At 54.0% G+C, this 20134-nt stretch overlaps 2 protein-coding genes across 5 annotated transcripts; one reads left to right on the top strand and one right to left on the bottom strand.

Annotated features, from left to right (window-relative positions):
• The first annotated feature begins 209 nt into the window (after nt 1-209).
• LOC142832240 (adenylate kinase isoenzyme 1-like) lies at nt 210-8988 on the top strand. 3 transcript variants are annotated; one of them, XR_012907214.1, is made up of 5 exons: nt 210-1015; nt 2075-2188; nt 7411-7605; nt 8043-8166; nt 8863-8988. XR_012907214.1 is itself a non-coding variant. In XM_075942567.1 (4 exons), the coding sequence occupies exons 1-4, from the start codon at nt 890-892 to the stop codon at nt 8109-8111; spliced, it is 504 nt and encodes a 167-aa protein (XP_075798682.1). In that variant the 5' UTR covers nt 210-889; the 3' UTR covers nt 8112-8988. The 3 variants fall into 3 exon arrangements, 2 of the variants coding, with proteins under 2 accessions (XP_075798682.1, XP_075798683.1); XM_075942567.1 differs by having other exon boundaries at nt 8043-8988; XM_075942568.1 differs by lacking the exon at nt 2075-2188 and having other exon boundaries at nt 8043-8988.
• On the bottom strand, nt 8978-19295 carry Khsrp (KH-type splicing regulatory protein). 2 transcript variants are annotated; one of them, XM_075942562.1, is made up of 19 exons: nt 18919-19295; nt 16942-17038; nt 16461-16499; nt 16138-16177; nt 14816-14865; nt 14638-14709; nt 13764-13821; nt 13397-13571; nt 13207-13305; nt 12889-12987; nt 12697-12799; nt 12138-12383; nt 11896-12056; nt 11707-11816; nt 11421-11509; nt 11135-11335; nt 10986-11063; nt 10740-10900; nt 8978-9733 (listed from the first exon to the last, which is right to left on the bottom strand). In XM_075942562.1, exons 1-19 carry the CDS (start codon nt 19168-19170, stop codon nt 9698-9700), a joined length of 2166 nt encoding a protein of 721 aa, XP_075798677.1. In that variant the 5' UTR covers nt 19171-19295; the 3' UTR covers nt 8978-9697. The 2 variants fall into 2 exon arrangements, with proteins under 2 accessions (XP_075798677.1, XP_075798676.1); XM_075942561.1 differs by having other exon boundaries at nt 8978-10900; nt 18919-19294.
• Nucleotides 19296-20134: the final 839 nt, after the last annotated feature.

The following is a 20134-nucleotide window of genomic DNA, read 5'->3' as shown; positions in this document are numbered from 1 at the left end:
TGAGCCCCTTATGACGCAGAGCGGAGCCGAGGGCTCAGGGGTGGGGTGCAGACGGGGTCTCGCGTAGCCCGGCCTGCGGACGGGATGGGTCTGTGTGAGTCCACGCTGCCCCAGGCGGGCAGAGCTCTGAGGCCCCAGGAGAAGGGTAACGCAGGGAAGGGGGCGTGGGAGGGGCAGGCGTCCTCGCCGTCAGGGTGTGCACACTCTAACCGAGCAGAGGTGCAGCTGCGCATGTCCCTGCCCCACCGTTGTTGGTGCCTTTGGGAGATAACTTGACGGGTAGCGAAGCCAGTCTCCGAAATGGAAATTACAACTCCAGAGGGAGCGCTCAGAGAAAGGGAGTCAGCGGGACGCATAGGTGTTGGTTAAGCGGGGCGGCGGGGAGACACACACGTGGAACCATAAACTCCTGACTCCGCACATCTGTCTAGTAGCCGAGACATTGCTTTCTTCGCCATCAGAGGCCGTGAGCCCTGTGTCAGAGGCTGACTAGGAGGACCAACGCGAGTGGAAAGGGGGAAAGAACCATGGCTGTGAAGGTCTGAGGCAGGGAGAGGAAAGGGCTGAGATGCAAGCAGGCGGGATAGACAGCAGCACCCCACGGTGGGCGGAGCAGGGTGCGGCTGGGTGAGTTTGAAGACCTTTCCTTTCCCTTTCATCATCTGTAAAATGGGGTGGTGGAGTTCCTGAGGTGCTCCGAGAAGGTCTGTGCAAATGGCTCAAGAGAATCCCAGCGATGCGAATCCCTTCGATGCGAGGCCACGGTCCCTAAAGACGCGCACTAGTACCCGCTCTGTCTTCCCTGAACACCATAGATGTCCTGAAGTCCCTCCTGATCATCTTCGTGGTGGGCGGCCCCGGCTGCGGGAAAGGGACCCAATGCAGAAACATGGCCACCAAGTACGGCTTCTGCCATGTGGGGCTGGGCCAGCTGCTGCGGGAGGAGGCTCAGAGGAGCACCAAGCGGGGCCGGAAGATCCGGGACATCATGCAGCAGGGACTTCTGGTGCCCACGGTGAGAGTTCAAGGGAAAGGGGGGCACAGCAAGACAGAGTCCCCACGACGCCAGGGTGTCCTGGCCCCGCCACTGCCTTGCCATGCTGATGTCATGACATGTTAAGGGCGTCTATTGCTCCAGCCCAGGACCCACGTGGTGGCTCACAACTGTAACTCTAGTTCCAGGGGGATCTGACGCCTTCGTCTAGCCTGAGGGCTCTACGCACATGCACAGACATCCATGTAGACATGGATAAATAAATAAATAAAACTCTACCCCCAAAAAAGTCATGTTAAGGGCTGTGGCGGAGGTCAGTTGTCAGAGCGCTCACCTAGCATGCCCAAAACCCTGGGTCCCATCCCCAGCACCGCAGAAACTGGGTGCACACTGGACAACCCAGCAGTCAGGAGGTGGAGTCAGGAGGATGAGGAGTTTGGTGGTATCGTGACTACAGAAAGAATCCATGCCAAGGACCAGAGAGATGGCACTGTGGGGGAAGGTACTTGCAGCCAAGTCTGACAACCTAGCTCTGTCCCTGGGGCCTCTGTGATGGAAGGAGAGAACCACCTGCTCTAAACTGTCCTCTGACCCCCACACCTGCTGTGGGATGTGCACCACCCCTCCACAACTAGATACATAATAAAGAGATCTAGTAAACTTTGTTTTTGAGACAGGGTTTCTCTGTGTAGCCCTGTGTACTGGAGCTCTGGAGACCCGGCTGGTCTGGAACTCAGAGATCACATCCAAGTGCCTCTACCTTCCGAGTGCTGGGATTAAAGGTGTGAGCCTCCACCACCCAACAATATCTAATAAACTTTTAAGAGTCCAGCCTTGAGCCTGGCGGTGGCATGCTTCTTTAGTCCCAGCATTTGAGAGGAAGAGGCAGTTGGATCTCTGCCAGTTTGAGGCCAGCCCAGTCGATAAGTTCTAAGATAGCCAGGGCTGCACAGAACAAATGAAAACCTACAAGCAGAAAGGAAGCTAGTGATGAAGGTGCTGGGTCCTGCTGTGGAGGAAGGGGGGGGGTGTGCACGGGCCTGCGCACTGAGTCCCGAGTCCACGCACTTTCCTTCCCAGGGTCTCATTCTGGACATGGTCAGTGACAGCCTGTTGTCTCGTCCAGAGAGCAGCGGTTTTCTCATCGATGGCTTCCCTAGAGAGCTGGAACAGGCCAAAGAGTTTGAGCGAATTGTGAGTGTCCCAACCCCACAATGTCCAGGATATGCGTGCCCGCTTGGAGGTTCCAGGCTACCCCTCCCCACCACCACCCCCCCTCGCTCCTCTTAAAGCCCGAAAGGATGATGCCTGAGGGTCTGAGGCTGGGAGACCTCCTTTCTTTCAGCTCTCGTAGCCTAGGCTGCTCTCAAACTCACAACTCGGACAGGCTGACCCTGAAGTCCTAACTTCCTGCCTCCGCCTTTCGGGTGCGGGATGGCAGCCCCGTGCCACCAGAGAGGGAACCCAGCCAGGGCTGCGTGCTAGGCAAGCCCTCTGCCTGCCAGGACTGTGCCCAGCCTCCTCATGCGCAGTAAGGGTCAGAAGCGAGGATGCATGGAGGCGTAGGCCTAGACGCCCAGCACTGGGAGCCTGTGAGGCAGGAGTATTGTGATTTCCAGGCCAGCCCAGGCTACATGTAGAGTTCAGCTGTCTCAGACAAACAATAAAAATTGAACAAAACAGGCTGCAGTCTAGAGGGCTCAGCAGTTAAGAATAGTAACTGTTCTTTAGCTCAGTTCCCTACGTGGTGGCTCACAACCACCTGCAACTCCAGTTTTAAGGGACCCAACGCCCTCTTCTGGCCCCGACAGGCTTCAGTGTGTATGGTGCACATAAACTCACCCAGGGAAAGCTTATACACATACATTTTTGTTCGTTTATCGAAACGGTTTCTCTGTGTAGCTCAGGCTAGTCTCAAACTCTGAGATCCACCTGCCTCTACGCCCCAGTGCTGGGATTAAAGGCGTGTGCCGCCACCACCTGGCTCACACACATGCACACACAAATATTTTTTAAATCATAAAAATAACTAAGGTGGGGAACAACTGTGGAAGGCACAATTGGCCTCCACACTGGGATGCTGGTGGTGCAAGCTGATGGAAGAATCCAGAGAGTGAATTTACCCATGCAGAGAGTTGCCAATGAGCTCAGTAAGTATTCCCACTGCTGTTGCCATGGGGACGTGCAGGCCCCATGTTCCCAAGCCAGTGGTTTTATGAGAAGCTGGGAGCTTTGCTGCAGAAGTAGCATCCCTGCCCCTTGTTTAAATATCGTCAGATCCTTAACATGTGAAGTTGTGTAACCCAAAGGGAACTGTGGGCTGGGAGTCAGGGTGGAGCAGTGTCTCATGACCTCCAATTCTGTTTCTTTCTTTCTTTTCTTTTCTTCCTTCCTTCCTTTCTTTTTTTCTTTTTTCTTTCTTTCTTTCTTTCTTTTTTTTTTTTTTTTGAGAAAGGGTTTTTCCGTGTAGCTTTGGTTCCTCTCCTGGAACTTGCTCTGTAGACCAGGTTGGCCTCAAATTCACAGAGATTTGCCTGCCTCTGCCTCCTGAGTGCTGGGATTAAAGGCGTGTGCCACCACCGCCTGGATTTGGCCTCCACCTTTTAAGTACCCAAGGGTGACATTGATGTCAATGCCTCTGCCTCCACTTCCCCAGTGCTGGGAGGACAGCAAGACAGCACTGTCCATCTGGCTGGCTTTGTTTTTTGTTTTTTTCTGGAGACAGTGTCTCTCTGTGTGGCCAGGCTGACCAGGAAGTCTCTGCAGTCCTCCTGCCTAGGCCCATTGAATGCCAGGAACACAGGTGTGCAACATCACAGCAAGCTGCTGGCTGGACAGCAGCAGCTAATTCCTTTTTTCAGATATTCAAATTTATGCAGATATTCAGATTTATGCATGTGAGTATTTTGTTTGCACGTCTGTATGTCCACTACAGATGTGCCTGGCTCCCCCCTTTGAGGTCTGGGTCTGGAACTAGACTTAGAATGGTTGTGAGTCCTCATGAGGATGAGGTCCTCTCCAAGGACACAAGCACTCTACCACTGAGCCCTAACCATGCACCACATGGGTGCACGATACCTACACAGAATAAGTCTTTGTCTTAAAGACCTGAAGATTGAAGCCTGGTGGTGCTCTGACCCCCCCAAAGTCCCCAAGAGAGGGGCTGAGATACAACTCAGGGGTAGAGCCCCTGCTTACAATCCCGCAGTGAGTGGCTGGGTCAGGGTGGAGCCCCGCCTAGAATCCCCAGTGAGGACTAAGAATGTGCCTTAAGTATAGATTTCTTGCCAAGCAGCGGTGGTGCACGCCTTTAATCCCAGCACTCAGAGGCAGAGGCAGGTGCTGATCTCTTTGAGTTTGAGGCTAGCCTGGTCTACAAAGTTCCAGGACAGCCAAGGCTACACAGAGAATACTTCCTTTCTCAAAATAAGAGAGAAAGGAGGAGGGAGGAAGGAGAGATTTTGGCTGAAAAGATGACTCAGTAGTTAAGAACACTCAATGCTCTTTCAGAGGACCTGAGTTCAATTCCCAGCACCCACTTCAGGTGATTCCCAACTGCCTGCACCTCACTCCTCTGTGGGTACCAGTGTTCACTCATGTGTAGCACACACATATACACGTAGTTTAAAAAATATTTTGAAAAAGAATGAAGAGTGGGCTGGAGAGACAGAAGTTAAGAGCACTGCCTGCTCTTCCAAAATCCTGAGTTCAATTTTCAGCAACCACATGGTGGCTCATAGCCACCTATAATGAGATTTGGTGCCCTATTATGGCATGTAGGCAAACATGCAGACAGAACACTGTATACATAATAAATAAATCTAAAAAAAAAAAAGGATGAAGAGGGACCAATGAGATGTCTCAGCAGGTAAGGTGCTTGCCACCAAGGCTGGAGGGGGGGGAAGGAGGGAGGGAGGGAGTGGTAGGGCGGGGCCCGTGGAGGGACAGAGGAAGGGCAGAGAACCGTCACCCTTTCCGTGTTTGTCTTACATGCTCTGCACATGCAATGCCCACTACTGCAAATCGAGCCTTGGCTTGGGTGGGGGTGGGCTCAGAGGGCAGAGCACTGGCTTCCTATATTCAATGTCCTGAGGTCCATCCCCGGAGCCTGTGTAGAAGTGAACCCCATTAGTGTCAGCTCAAGATGTGTGGAAGACCTGCCACCCCAACACTGGTCTGGGGAAGTGGGAGCAGGACAACTGGGGTTCAAGGACAGTGTGGGCTTCTTTTTTTTTTTTTTTTTTGATTTTTCAAGACAGGGTTTCTCTGGTGCCTGTCCTGGAACTAGCTCTTGTAGACCAGGCTGGCCTCGAACTCCCAGAGATCCACCTGCCTCTGCTTCCCGAGTGCTGGGATTAAAGGCGTGCGCCACCACGGCCAGTGTGGGCTTCTGAGACCCTATCCAAAAGAAAAAGGAGAAGGAAAAAAAGAGAGAAAAACAGCAAAGGGTCAGGTGAGGTAGCACACATGTTTAACCCCAGCACCTGGAAAAGAGGCCGATGGATATGAATTGGATATGAACTTGTGGAAAGCCTGCTCTACAAGGTCAGGTCCAGGGCTATATCGTGCAACCCTATCTAAAAAGAAAGGCGGGGGGGGGGGGGGGGGGGGGCAAAATGGCGTAACTAAGTAACAGGTTTTATGGTATCAGCATTCAGGAGGCCGAGGCAGGAGGAATGTTAAGTTTAAGGCCAGTATTGGGTATATAAAATGAATGACCTTGTCTTAAAATAATTAGATAATAGTCAATAAATAAAATAACAAAGAACATATCCAGTATGGCTGTGCACACCTGTGATTTCATCTCCTGGCATTGGAGACAGGAGGATCAGGAGTTCCATGTCAGTTAGGGTGACATGAGACCCTGTCTCCCAAAGTACACAGGGTACATGATATGGCTCAGTCAGCAGAGTGCTGGTGTTGCAAGTGTCTGGGCCTGAGTTCTGTGCCAAGAGGCCACATAAAAACCCGGGTGTGGGGGGCTGGAGAGATGGCTCAGAGGTTAAGAGCATTGCCTGCTCTTCCAAAGGTCCTGAGTTCAATTCCCAGCAACCACGTGGTGGCTCACAACCATTTGTAATGGGGTCTGGTGCCCTCTTCTGGCCTTCAGGCATACACACAGACAGAATATTGTATACATAATAAATAAATAAATATTAAAAAAAAAAAACCCGGGTGTGGAGCTGGAGAGATGGCTGAGCACTGGCTGTTCTTCCAGAGGTTCTGAGTTCAATTCCCATCACCCACATGGTGGCTTGCAACCATGGGATATAATGTCCTCTTCTGGTGTGTAAGCATACATGCAGGCAGAACGCTGTATATATGATAAATCTTAAAAATGAAACAAAACAGGGGCTGGAGAGATGGCTCAGAGGTTAAGAGCATTGCCTGCTCTTCCAAAGGTCCTGAGTTCAATTTCCAGCAACCACATGGTGGCTCACAACCATCTGTAATGAGGTCTGGTGCCCTCTTCTGGCCTGCAGGCATACAGACAGAATATTGTATCCATAATAAATAAATAAATATTTTAAAAAATGAAACAAAACAAAAAATCTGGGTGTGGCATATATGCTTCATCTCAGCTCTTGAACGGGGGAGACAGAAACATCCCTGGGGCTAGCCGGCCAGTCTAGCCTGCTTGTAAAGTTTTAGGCCAGTGAGAAACCCTCACAAAACAAAAACAAAAAACGAAGATTGCAGGCTGCAGAGAAAGCTGTCAAGAGTGTGTATTGAGGGAGACATGGTGTCATTCCCCTTCAATCCCAGCCCTGGGGAGGCAGAGGCAGACAGGTCTGAACGTTCAAGACCCTCTCTTAGAAATAAAAAGTATTTTTTCAAGACCAAGTTTCCCTGTGTAGCCCTGGTTGTCCTGGAACTCACTCTACACCAGAGTGGCCTCCAACTCATAAATCCACGTGCCTCTGCCTTCCAAGTGATGGGATTAAAGGCATGCATCACAATGTTAAGCTCAAAAATGTTTAAAAGAATGTACATTGCTGGGGGCTGGAGAGATGGCTCAGTGGTTGAGAGCATTGCCTCCTCTTCCGAAGGTTCTGAGTTCGGTTCCCGGCAGCCACATGGTGGCTCACAACCGTCTGTAATGAGGTCTGGTGCCCTCTTCTGGCCTGCAGACATACACACAGATAGAATATTGTATATATAATAAATAAATAAATACTAAAAAAAAGAATGTATATTGCTGTTTCTAGAGGACCGGAGTTCAGTTCTTAGCATCCATGTAGGTGACTCATTTCCACTCCTACACCATTCATTGCCAAGGGCCCTGATGCCCTCCTCTTCTGGCATCCATAGGCGTTGAATTTTTATCACAGTCTCTCTCTCTTCCCCAAGCTCATGGCCTCTTGGGACTCTGTGCAAGACCCTCTCCTCACCCTGTCCTGTTGGTTATTGCCTAGGTGGGCAGGGCCCCCAACGTAGTCATGGTATTTGACTGCTCCATGGAGACCATGGTGCGCAGAGTGTTGCAACGTGGACAGGTGGAGCACCGGGCAGACGATTCAGAATCGACTATCCACAAGCGTCTAGAAACATACTACACCCTGTGTGAGCCCGTCCTGGCCTTCTACCAGCAAAAGAACCTTCTGCGAAACGTGAGTACCTGGAAGAAGGCCCCGCTTAGCCACTTTGAAATGAGGGGATTCTATTTCATGTAGCCCAGGCTGGCCCAGAACTCATGTCTCCCCAGCACTGACAGATGTGAGCCACTGGATGTGCTTAGCTCCTGAAAGCTACAATGGGGTCCCAATGCTGCACCTGTGTAGCTATGAAGCCCTGATGCTGCCCATACGTCTGGCTCAGCACAGGGGTGTTAGGTAAGGGACATTGGTGGTGTTCTCATCTCTGTGGGAACAAGCATTGGAGACACTGCCTTCTGCTCCCTGTACCCATGGGGTCTCAACTCCCCCAACACCCATTGCTGTTACCCAGGCTGCAAACCTGCTCACATCAGGGTTTGCCTTGAAGCAGTTATGGGAGCATAGATCTTGCCATGAGCTGTACCCTTGACCCCATGGCTTCCTTCCCCTAGATCTTGGCTGAAGAAGCCCCCGAGAGCATTTTTGCCAAGTGCTGCTTGGTCATTGAGAGTCTGCAGTGAGGCAGGGAGGGGCCAACGTCCATCCCCCACAGTACACAGGACCCAGGCCTGTGAGGTGAGACCTTGGTGATAACAAGGCCCCTGTGGGCAGAGGGCACTTAACACAGCCAGAGGGGAACTTCCTTCACCTAGAGGTGGCAGCTGTCATTGCATCATGTGGACACTGGTCATTTTATAGTGTGCCATGGTCTGCAAGGGGTCTGAAGGCAGCTTTGGAGAGTGGGTTCCTTTGGGCCCATAAGCCCCTCCCCCCATCTGGCTGGGGTTCCAGGGGAGTCAATGCACCTGATTTGGGGACCAGCACTTTCACCTGCTATGCCATCTCCCTGTCCCTGACTATTTTCATCACAAAAGGTAACTTCACAGGCTGGCACACTGCCTTAGAGCCCTTGGCACTACCCACTTTGTCCATGCATCCCAAGTGGCTTTCACTCATGCAGGCCTGACCTCTACTTCCCACTCAGTATTAGCCACACAAAGGCAAGTCAGGCCTGTGCCCCAATGGGATGTTTCCACAAGGCAGCCTTAGTGACAAGTGTGGCCACATCCATGGGAACATGCGCCCAGGGGACCATCCTCAGTACCTGGTTCCCCAGGTCCCAGAGGGAAAGAGTACAGACAGCTGGGCAGGCTCCCCAAAAGGGGACTGCACTCACTCATCACCTCTACCCCACTCACCCTGTGTGTAATGAAAAGGGACGTCGGGAAAAGGCAAACTGTCTCCTAAAAAAACAAGACAAAATCCCCACAGGAAGCCGCTCACCTCCACCGTCACCAGGGTTAAATTCACAGCATCTACAAAGGTCATCTGCTGCAGAGGTCTACTTGAAGGGTGGAAGACAGACGGCAGCCAGTTAAGACACGGGGAGGTTTTGTTACCATTTATTTGTGAAGTTAAAAACGAGCGATAAAAAGTAAAAACTGCCATACAATTTTTTTGTTGTTTTGTTCTCATTTTCTCAGTTTATCTCATCCTCAACAGATGACAACGTACCAGGCCAGTCCTGGGGTTGGGGTGGGTATGGGGCGGAGCCAGGGAAGAGCAGAGAGGAGAGAGGAAGGGAGAGGGGAGATACAGATGGGCAGGGCAGGAGGGGCCTGCGACACCCACACCTGGTCCAAGGAATGTTCCAACTCTAACTAAAAAACGAAAAACAGAGATAGCAAGAGTGACTTGTTTCTTTCCTTTAAAAAGTTTATTTAAAAACAAGAATAGGCCCCGGGCAGTAGGGAGGAAGTGAGCCGCTTCCCTCAGAGGGTGGGCTCAGAGGCTGGGGGATAGAGATTTATATATTTCTATATATATATCATTTTATAGGTTTTGTTCTGCTCTTTGTGATTTAATTTTTAAACTTTTTTTTTGGCAGAGGTTAAATTCTCGCTATTTTCTAAGGCTGGCTCAACATGAAGGATCCCGGTTTTGGAAGGAAAAAGATGTGAGACACACAGAATGAGAGAGGGAACGCCTCAGCATGAGGGGAACCCCCCTGCACCCCGGGCAGCCATTGCTCTCTCACCAAACCAATCAAATTATAGAAACCAATAAAAGCCCCCAAATGGAACAAAAATGGAGGGAAAAAATATTTTCACAGATGAAGTTCATATCCATTTGCTTCAATTGCCTGCGGAGAGGGAGAGACAGGAATGGTCATGGCAGGAGGGCGGCTGGGCTGCAAGAGGCTGCGACTCCAGGCAGCCGGCCAGGAGGCCGGACCCAAGCCCGCACATGCCAGGCAGGGGGCTGTGGCTGTCTGTCTTGGGGACTCTGCTGAAGTCAGACTGCTCCTTGGTGGAAGAGAAGCAGAGGAAGAGGAGGAGGAGGGGTCTGCAGCAGAAGCCAGAGGCATGTAAGGGGCGCACAAGGGAGAAGTGCCAGGGTGGGGAGGAGGGGGCAGAGGAGGGAGGCGGCGGGAGGCGGCGGCTCGGCGTCACAACATTCAGATCATGGTGTCCCCACAACACCCCTGTGAGGTAGGTTGGAAGGTGGCAACGATCGTCATGCCCACTTCACAGACAAGACTGGGACACAGAGGCAAGTGCACTAGAGGTGGCCTTGCCAGGCAGGGAGGGCCCAGTCCCCTCAGTGGGTTCCCCTCCATCCCAGCAGAGCCAAGGCCGCCTGCAACACGCAGTTACTTGGACATGGGGGATAAGGATGGTGTCTTTAAAAAAATAAAAGAATAAAAAAGAACAAAACCCAAAATAGTGATGCTGAGAAGGGGAAAAAAATAGATTTTTCTTCCCAAGTGGCCAGATTTTGAGCGAGCGGGTTCGGCAACCGGCATGGCGCCCAGTACAGTCCCCACTTCCTGCCCCCACCCGGGACACCCCAGCAGTTCAGAGTTCCACCTTTTCGGCCGGTGCCCCCAGCACCCGACAACGTTGCACCAACAGCGGCTGCGGCTGCTGGAGGAGCCTCTTCCGTGAGCCTCTGCACCCAGCAGGCGGGCGCTTCCCAGCGGCGGGGCTGCGGGGCTCCGGGAGACTCTGGCCACGCGCCCGAGGCTGGCATCAAGGGCACACCCCGCAGGGGAAAGGGTTTCCGGCGCTACCCACTAAGGCAGGATGGACGGTGGCCGGGGGTTGGAAGGAGAAAGGAGGAGGAGGAGGGTGGCAGTTCCCACTTGCCTGCTGCTGTCCCTGCTGGGTGGGAGGTGGCTGTGGGCCACCAGGGCCTGGGGTCTGTCCGTAGTAAGCGGCCTGCTGTCTGTAATACTCAGCCCAGGCGGCGCTGTAGTCGGGCTGGGAACCAGGGGGTGCTCCAGGACCCCCACCAGTGGCCACTTGCGCTATAGGCAGAGAGGACGATGAGCGGCTGGCGGAAGAACCCACACCCACGCGCAGCCCCATCCCCGGTCCCACCCAGCAGCTCACCTTGCTTCTTGTAGTATTCTTCCCAGGCCTTGGTGTAGTCCTGCTGTGGGGGCGCACCAGGTTGCTGGGGCTGCTGGCCTGAAGAACAGGGTGTCAGGGCAGCTGGATCCTGTGTGCAATACCCCACTGCTCCCTGGCACTGAACTTACCAATTTTCTTGTAATACTCTTCCCAGGCCTTGGTATAATCCGACTGACCAGTGGGCGGAGGCTGGGGGGGCTCCCCCTGAGCAGGTGGGGCTGCAGGGGCTGGGGCAGGGCCTGGCACAGGGCCCGGGGGTTGCTGGTAGTAGTGGGAGTAGTAGGCGGCCCAGGCAGCATTGGGGTCTGCAGCTGCTGCAGCAGCTTTGTCTACAGGAAGAGATGTCAGTTGAGGAAGGGTACAGCAGTTGGTCCGATGTCACCCCCAAATCTCCTACACAGTACTGACACTTACTTGGGTCATGGGGAGCAGGTGGTTGCCACTGGGGGTAGGTATTGCCCCAGCCCTGAGGCGGGTACTGATGAGGAGGGGGACCACCGGCACTGTAGGGGAGGAGAGAGGTAGTCATGAGAGCTGGCTCAAGAGTGTGATGTGGAAGTCCCTACCACACTTAAAGCTGGGGCTGACCAAGGTCAAATGCAGAGCAGTCTCTCAGGGCAGGGCTGAGACAGGGCCTGTCCCTCCTGTGCCAGGCGCTCCACAAGCCCATACACAACCCAGAAAGCCAATGAATACTCACTGTGGGGGTGCTCCTGGAGGCCCCTGGTTGAAGGGTCCAGGGTTGAAAGGCCCCATAGGTCCAGCAGGGCCTGGTCCTCCAGGGCCTGGTCCAACTGGGCAGAGGGGACCCTGAAGGAAAAAGTGGCAGCTGTGGTGAGTGGACCAAGGTGGGGGGGGGGCACCTTTAACAGCACCTCATGGAACTCACCTCTATCTTCTCCTCAATGAGCTGCTTTGCATGGTCAATCTGCTGGGGTGAGCCCCGGATGACGAACAACTTGAAGTTGGGGTCCCCATTGGGTGGCAGCTGCCGAGATATCTCTACAAAGGCGCCCGTCTGCTGGTTAATGGCCTTCACATTCTCACCACCTGGGATGTGGGATGACAGCTAGTGAAGGACTGACAAGCGCAGAACCAGGCAGGAAAGGGCAGAGAGCCACAGGGACTCACCTCGGCCAATGACCAAGCCACACTTGTGGGTAGGAATGGAGAAGGTCATCTCTCCTCCAGGAGGGCCCCAGTTGCCTTGGCCCCGGCCCCGACCCCGGCCCCCAGGGGGCATGCCAGGGGCCCCTGGAGGACCTGGGGGCCCACTCCGAAGGCTCTGAAGGAGGTCATTGATGATCCGGGCTGCATGCTCACACCGATCTGGAGGCCCCATGATGTGAGCAATCTTCTCAGGGCCTGTCCCGTCATCTGACAGTCACACCAAGAAACAGTTACTCAAAGCAAAGTCAAGCTTCCTGATTCTGCCTTAGTTCGAGACCAGCTCCCCTGACTTGCTCTCAACATGCAGGTGGACTTTTGCCCAGAACATGCCCATCCTTTCAGCGTGACATGAGTTGAGTGTCTTCCCACCTTTGGGGTCCATAGAACCAGCTAAACTTGGGGAGACAATGGTTTCCGAAAAGCAACCAACAGGAACTGGGCATCAACTTTCCATAAGCACTGAGGGCCTGCGAGAGGCAGGGGCAACACTAGTGCCTGGGCCAAGATGGTGCCCACTGACCTTGCTTGAACTGGATGCGTACACCAGCGTCATTCTGGATCTTCTTGATCATCTCTCCACTCCGGCCAATGACCACACCAACTGAATGCCGGGGTACAGGTACCTGGGAGGCCAGGAGGCATAGGGTCAGCCAGTGAGGCCCTAGCTCTGCCCTGCTCCTGCTGTTCACCTCTCTGGAGTGCTTGCACTTACATCAATGCCTCCACCAACTCGAGATCCGTACTCATTGCGGTCCCCAAAGCCGCCCTGGTCACGTTCTCGCAGGATGTCCATCACCATCTCACAGGCTTGCTGTGGACACACAACATTGCACAATGGGTACAGGCAAATGTACTGCCCCAGCACCACCCCCCACACTTGTAAGGGTCCTCCACATCCCTTAGAGAGGTGTTCACCCCAAGGAAGAAGCCGAAGGGTTAAGGAAAGAATGCTGCTGCCAGCAGCAAGGTAAGACCCCAGAGCCAGCCTGATAGTGGAGCCTTCCAGAGACCATGCTGTCTGGGCACTCACCTGCACTTTGTATGGGTCCCCGATGATCCGCAGTGGCTTGTCCACATTTGTATTCTGGGAGCCATCTTGAATTAAAATCATCTTTACCCCAGCGCGCTCCTACAATAGTAAGTGCCTGTCAGAAGTGGGCTCTGACAGGGGCCCGCTGGGGAATGTGGGAACAAGTGTTCTGCCCTGCGCCGCTCCGCACCTGCAGCTGCTTGATGGTCTCCCCGCCCTTGCCAATGACCAGGCCAGCCTTGCCAGCAGGGATCATGATTTCCTGAACCGTGCCATTCTGACCCCCATTAGCGTTATCATGGAACTGTCCTGGGGGTCCCCCACGGCCCCGTGACACGATGTCATCCAGCATCATTTTCGCCTTTCTGGAGAGAGAACAGGGTGAGCACTCGAGTGTGTTTCTGCTGCACACCCCGCTCAGGTGAGCTATCGGGACCTGGGGCTGTTCAGGATTGAGAGGGGTGTGAACTCATCTACACAGTTCTAGGAACAGGTCAAGTGGGAGGGACACACATGGGTGTCACTAACACCCAAAGGAGACCCAGCTGGGAACTTACTGGACAGACTCAGGGGCTCCGGTTAGGGACACGCTGCGCTCAGGGAGGCCACCACTATCTGCAGAGAAGAGGAGAGGCTCAGTGCCCAGAGGGCTGCTGTGCGGACAGGAAACTTTCAGAACAGTCTGCAACCCTCTCTGACAAATCATTTCACTCCCCTGCCAGAAGACACCCGGAAGGCTGCTTTTTAAAAACTCACTGGGGAAGAGGAAACTTTGGAGGTAAACATGCAGAGCACCACAAGACCAAGGCAGGAGGATGGTGAGGGGGAAGAGGGAGAGTCCAGAAATCAGTTCTGGGGCTCCCTAGCAGCATCCGGGATCCTGGCTCAAGTCTGAAGGGAAAATCCTGAGCAAGGCCTTACAGGAGTGCTCCACAGCAGATCCAGGCAGCCTCCAGAGCCATGCTGACCCTGCCACTCTGCCTTCTACGGCACTAATCCGTATTCCATGGCACGTTAGATGACAGCATAGAGCCTGCCACCTCGAGAGAGGTGCCCCATGCCTAAGTCTATATTCGCCTACGCTACCCCACATATAAACAGTAAAAACATCAGGTAGGGATATGTCTCAGGAAGCAAAGATACTCATCACCAACCCCGATGACCTGAGTTCAATATCTGGACCCCATCTGATAAAAAGAGCCAGGAAGCAGTACAGGCTCTGATCACCCTGACCAAAGCTGACCTCTGACCTCCACGTGTGTACTGTGGCAGGTGTACCCCCCACAAACACAAAAGAAATAAATACAATAAAAATATAAAGTATAGGAGGGTTCCAGCCACTGTGGTGCCTGTCGCTCTTAGTGGCAGTGCATCCACCCAGCAGAGCCAGCTCTGTACCAGGGTCCAGGCAACTTCAGATGACAGCCATACCTGGTGAGATCTGAACTTTGCAGCCCGAGTCCTGCTGAATTTTGTTAATCTGCTCACCACCTCTGCCAATGACTGGATGGAAGGAAAAGAAGGTAAAGACCAGGAAAGGGCACCCAGACCAAAGATGCCCACCAGTGGCCCCTTGGACTCCACCCTCATAATGGGGCCCCACACTCACTCAAGCCCACCATGCCGTCCGGGACCCTATACTCTTCTGTCATAGAGGTCCTGTGGGAAGAGACACTGAGCATCAGCCTCCAGCTCTCCTGGAGATGAAGGCCTGGACCCCTGAAGCCCCAGGACTTCTGCTGTACTCTGCTACTAACAACCCAAGGGCAAAAGCTTCAGGGCCAGAGCCAACAATGAAGATACCAGTTTAAAAATGGCATGGGTCGTCCCATTTCCTCAGGTAGGAATAAGCAATTGAATTTCTTTTTTCTTTCTTTGCTTTTTTTCCTGAGACAGGGTTTCTCTGTGGCATAGTCCTAGCTGTCCTGGAACTAGCTCTTGTAGACCAGGCTGGCCTCAAACTCAGAGATCTGCCTGCCTCTCCCTCCCCAGTGCTAGGATTAAAGGTGTGTACCATCGCCCAGCAGCATTTGAATGTGTTTCTGGAGACAAGTGTTCCATGTAGCTTTGAACAGATTCCCTGCCTCCACCTCCCATGTGCCAGGATAAGACATGTGTCACCTTGCCTGTGGTCCTTGTTTGTTTTTTGAGACAGGATTTTTGTGTAGCCTTGGCTGTCCTAGAACTAACTCTGTAGATCAGCTGGCCTTGAACTCAAAGATCTGCCTGCTTCTGCCTCCCAAATGCTGGGATTAAAGGTGTGTATTACTACTGTTCAGACTAAACAATTTCCTTTCTTCTTCTTTTTTTAATATTTTATGTGCATTGGTGTTTTGCCATGGGTGTTGGGTGCCCCGGAACTGGAATTACAGTTGTGAGCTGTCAAGTAGGTGCTGGGAATTGAACCCAGGTCCTCTGGGAGAGCAGTCAATGCTCTTAACTGCTGAGCCACCTCTCCAGCCCTGCCTGTGTTTTCTTGGAACAGGGTGCTGGGGAGGGAATCTAGGGTGGGTGGTTCTATTGGCTGAGTTACAGCTTCCCCACCTTGGACATTTTCATACCACATTGATAGTCCAGACATCAGTTAAAAAAAAAAAAAAAGAGGCTCACCACACAGTTCATCTCATTCTCCAGCCAATGTCTATTGTCAAGAAATTACAGGCTCATTCAAAGATAGTAAGTGGCCTGTCCCAACAACCTGGTCAGATTCACCCTAGGCAATCTGAGGCAGCCGGGCAGCAGCAGAGACCCACAGGCTCTGACTACCCCTGGAGCATCTGCCCAGTCCTAGCCAGTGCTTCTGAGTGCCCAGCGTGGGAAAGGGAGGGACAGGCAGAGCAGTGAGGAGCAATTTTGCTCCCATGGTCACACACCTTGCCCCCACTGCCAGCACCCAAACCAAAGACACCAGGAGGCCAGGGAACAGCTTACCTGGGGGGAGGATGGATGGGTCCCAGTTGAGAACCAATAGCTGAGGAAAGAAATTCAAAGCAGAGCCTAGTTTAGAGCCTATTTAGGCTCCACAACCCCAGCCCATGATGTCCCTGCTTATACCAGGGGCAAATAGTACCCAAAACATAGCCCTGTGCCTGGACCTCATCCGGAGGGCACTGTGGCCTCTTCCCATGAAAGCCCCTGTGTAAGCTTTCCAATGTTTCAAATTCCATAGGCTCGAGGACCCTTAAACCTTCTGAGCCACTACACAGGTCTCCCAGACACCCAATGCCCCCATGCCCACACACCAGCGGACTTACAGTCTCCCTGGGAAGCCAGTTTCTTGCTGTCTGGCTGGTCTGTGGATGAGAGAGACTGTCAGATGCGACACCACCCACCTGCACCGCCTCAACCCCAAAGCTGGTGCGTTATGTTCCAGACATAGTCATCACCATCCAGTATGACAGCAGAGATGGAGGGTTAGAAGGTGCTGGCCCAGAGTGACAAAGTTCACTTTTAACATTAGTAATATCACGGGGTCCTTCCAGATTAGAGCTGGACATACCCAGGGAACAAGTGCCCTGCTTAGGAGCAACCTTGGAAGGGACAATTTTGAGAACCTACAGTTTTCCTTGGTCACAACTGACCTGCCCTTCTCTCAGCTACCTGATACCTCAGACGGAACAAAAAAAACTGGGCAACTTCCCTGTCTTAGAGCCCCACTGGGACAAAGTACTCCTCTCAGTCCCAGGCTTCCCTCCAGGGTGAAAGCCAGTCACTGTCGCCACCACCAGGAGTTACCTCCATCTTCCAGCTGTCTCTTTTGGCCCCCAAAACCGAAATCAGGAGTGTTGTTATTCACGGTGGTAGCAGCATCACCTCCAATTTTGGCTGCAATCTAGGGTGAGGTAGGAAGTACAGACAAGTTACCTTCTCAAGCAACCCTCGAGTTCGCCCCAGCCTTGGCCTGGAGTGGCAGCTCCGAATTTTGGGTATACACACTCTGGAAACTTTTAGAAAGTCTCCCCGCAGACTCCCTGTTCTCCCCTAGTGGCAGAACCTGTGTTCACAGGCTATTCTAAGTGCAAAGGAAACAGCAGCTCAGGAGGACAGGAACCCTGGGTCACCTCACACAAGTGGCCTGGGCAGCAAACAGGACTTCAGCGTGGTCCTTCCAACTTTCCTGTCTCTCACCTCTGACATCTTTACAAAAAATCCAGAGACATCTCAGCCAAACTTTTGTCTTCAAAGCACCTGACATCCCCATATAACCAAACAAAAGCCCCTCTGGGATACAGCAGAGTTGAGTGCACAAAGCACCTTCACATTATCCCCAAACGAGCAAACACACACACACCCCAAGTCCTGAACTCAGGAACCAGATTAGTCTACAATGTAAAAACCAGGTGTGCTTATCCTTGACAGCACCACCCCAGGGTAGGCTGCATCTTAATCAACACTGTGGGGAAGGACCAGAAGAAAGGCATGCTAGAACCCACCCCACCTGGCAGTGAGGAAGGCAAAGACGATGGAGGAGCCAGTCCTTAGCCCAGAGACCCCTGAGCAACACCATCCATTGTGAGCCTGGGCCATTTAACTTTTAGATGAAGAGAGTGGGGTTGAGCTGGGTCACACCAGCACATGTCACTTCTATAAGCTGTCACCAAACAAGTACGTTCCCAAAGGGAGACAGACAACTCTTTTGAACTAAAACAGTAAAGAGCAGGTGCCTGGTGTCCGCCTTTCCCATCTCACCCCAAGGCCCAGGCTCACCAACAAAGGGTCCTCTCTTTACCAACCAATTCCAAGAGGAAGGACTTCTCCCCACGCATCACCAAATCCTTTCCCAGGGAAGAGACAGAAATGTTTGGTTTGGGGACCTGTCTTGATTGGAAATGGGAGTAGGGGTGTGTAAAGCAAGATCCTCTATCTATAGAGTAGGTGTTGAACTTCTGGGAGGGTCCAAGTACGTGCTAAGCTGGGTCCCCACCTTCAAAGCATGCACTGCCTCTTCGAACCCCCTCTGATAGTGGTCCCCCTAGCATACTTGAACGCAACTTTTGCAAACCCTGACGTAGCTCTTGGGGACCCTAATATAACAAGCTCTCATGGGTTCCAAGAAGGGTCTCCCAGTACCCCTGACCTCATCCTTTTTGAAGTCTTGCTGGCTGGGAGTCCTCATTAGCCCTAAGAGCAGTTTCCTAACAGACTGCAAGCCTTCATGTCTCCTAAGAGGGATCCACGACTGCATACCCAGGAGTGGATCTTGGGGACATCCTCATAATGCCCAAGCTCAGGCCTCTGCAAAACCAGAGGACCTCTTCAAATCACAACCTCTCCGGGATTCTGGGGTGGTTTATCAGAATACAAGGCCGCGTTTCCTGAATGGAAATGCAGAGTGCAAGCTTGGGGATGGCTCTTGGGGACACTGTCCCAGACCGCGAGCTTTGTGGGTCCTAGAGGAATCCTCCAGTGCACTCAGGAAGGGTTCTGGGGAACTCCGAGCCTGCAACCCTCCTGTTCTAAGAGACCTGATGCAAGTTCAGGGCTGGCACTCGGCGACCCCCAAAGCTGCCAACCCTCGTCCAGTGCAAAGTCTGGCTTCCGGGGACCCCCTCTGAGTGAACCCCTAACCCGAAGCACGCAGAGGGTCACCCTCATACCGAGGTGGCCCCAGACTCCCCGCCCCGAGCCCGCCGCCCACGTGACCCTCCCGCGACCCCGCGCGCGCCGCCGCCCCCTCCCCCGCGCGCGCACGCGCCTTCGCGGCCTCCTCACCTGGCGGGCCCGCTGCACGGCGTCGGCGAAGGCGTCCTTGCGGATCCCCGGGCCGCCACCACCGGGAGGCTGCGAAGGGCCCCCGGACGCGCCTCCTCCACCCGGGCCGCCGCCGCCGGGGCCTCCGCCGCCCCGGTCTCCCGCGCCCGGCGGGCCAGGCGGAGGGCCTCCTCCCGCACCCGCGGCTCCTCCTCCTCCGCCGGCAGGAGGCGGAGGGCCGGGCGGGGGGCCTCCGGTGCTGTAGTCCGACATGGAGCGGCGCGGACGGGCCTGGCGTGGAGGCTTCAAGCTGAGGAGGAGGCGGCGGCGGCGGCTCAACGCGGGAACAAGGCCTCGCTCCACACGGCCGCGGAGCACGATGGGAAGCCAGCGGCTGGGAAGACGACGAGGGGGGGGGGAAGGGGCACCTCCTCCCGCCGCCGGCGTGACAGACGGCGCGGAGCAGCCAGTAGGATGCGGCTGTGGCTCTGCGCCGACCAATCGTGGGCCGTGAATCCGGGCGACCAGTCAGACTCCCGCAAAGCTCAGGGGGCGGGAGGTACGGAGTGACTGACGTCTATAGGACTCAATAAACCATGGGCTGCCGGAGCAGGGCGGACAGTTCGAAGTCACGCGAGAAGACAGGAGGCCAATGAAGCGTGAGTTCCAGATTCGCTGGGCGGCTCCAGAACGAGAGCGATGGCGCTGTCCAGTCACGTGGGCCTGGCGGCGGGGCTTAGCGAAAGGGCTCCTGGCTGAGCGGGCGGGCCCGCGGGGAGATAGTTGTTAATGCCAGCCAGTGAATGCACGCGGGAGGCGGTGCTTGTCGAGACCGGCAGTCCCTTAACCCAGTCTCTAAAGCGCTTTGGGGTGATGTGCTTGGATTTGGACTTGACGGCTTTGCTTAGACTCCATGTCCCTAGACTTCGGAGCCAATGGCTGAGCGACAGTAGCAAGCGTTCGATGACCGACGTCTCCCTGAACGAGTAGCAGCGACGGAAGTAATAGCGCCCTGTTTTGATGGGCGCGCACCTGCATTGGGTGGAACCCGTTACCAGACGGCGAGAGCGGATTAGCGGGAGCCCGAGTGAATGGCAGCGGACGTGGGCGGTGGTGCCCTGCCGCCGGAACTACTGCCTGACCTCTAGATCAGCGCGCCAGCAGCCTGTCTCTGGGAGCACTTGCACGTGGCCTGCTCGAAGCCTGGGGGATACGTTTATGGGGATGTGGGCGGCCC

This window comes from Microtus pennsylvanicus, chromosome 12 (assembly GCF_037038515.1).
Source record: "Microtus pennsylvanicus isolate mMicPen1 chromosome 12, mMicPen1.hap1, whole genome shotgun sequence".
In the NCBI taxonomy this organism is placed as follows: domain Eukaryota; kingdom Metazoa; phylum Chordata; class Mammalia; order Rodentia; family Cricetidae; genus Microtus; species Microtus pennsylvanicus.
The sequence above is the reverse complement of the archived record's forward strand: the minus strand, read 5'-3'. Positions and strand labels throughout refer to the sequence as shown.

Excerpts from the sequence above, each read along its gene's own strand:
- LOC142832240 (XM_075942567.1), top strand. The coding sequence starts at position 890 with ATGGCCACCAAGTACGGCTTCTGCCATGTGGGGCTGGGCCAGCTGCTG. Across the intron at positions 1,016-2,074 it reads AGGGACTTCTGGTGCCCACG|GGTCTCATTCTGGACATGGT; the intron begins GTGAGAGTTCAA and ends TTTCCTTCCCAG. Across the intron at positions 7,606-8,042 it reads AAAAGAACCTTCTGCGAAAC|ATCTTGGCTGAAGAAGCCCC; the intron begins GTGAGTACCTGG and ends TCCTTCCCCTAG.
- Khsrp (XM_075942561.1), bottom strand. The coding sequence starts at position 19,170 with ATGTCGGACTACAGCACCGGAGGCCCCCCGCCCGGCCCTCCGCCTCCT. Across the intron at positions 17,039-18,918 it reads CCGTGCAGCGGGCCCGCCAG|ATTGCAGCCAAAATTGGAGG; the intron begins GTGAGGAGGCCG and ends ACCTCACCCTAG. Across the intron at positions 13,572-13,763 it reads GGAGCCCCTGAGTCTGTCCA|AAAGGCGAAAATGATGCTGG; the intron begins GTAAGTTCCCAG and ends TTCTCTCTCCAG.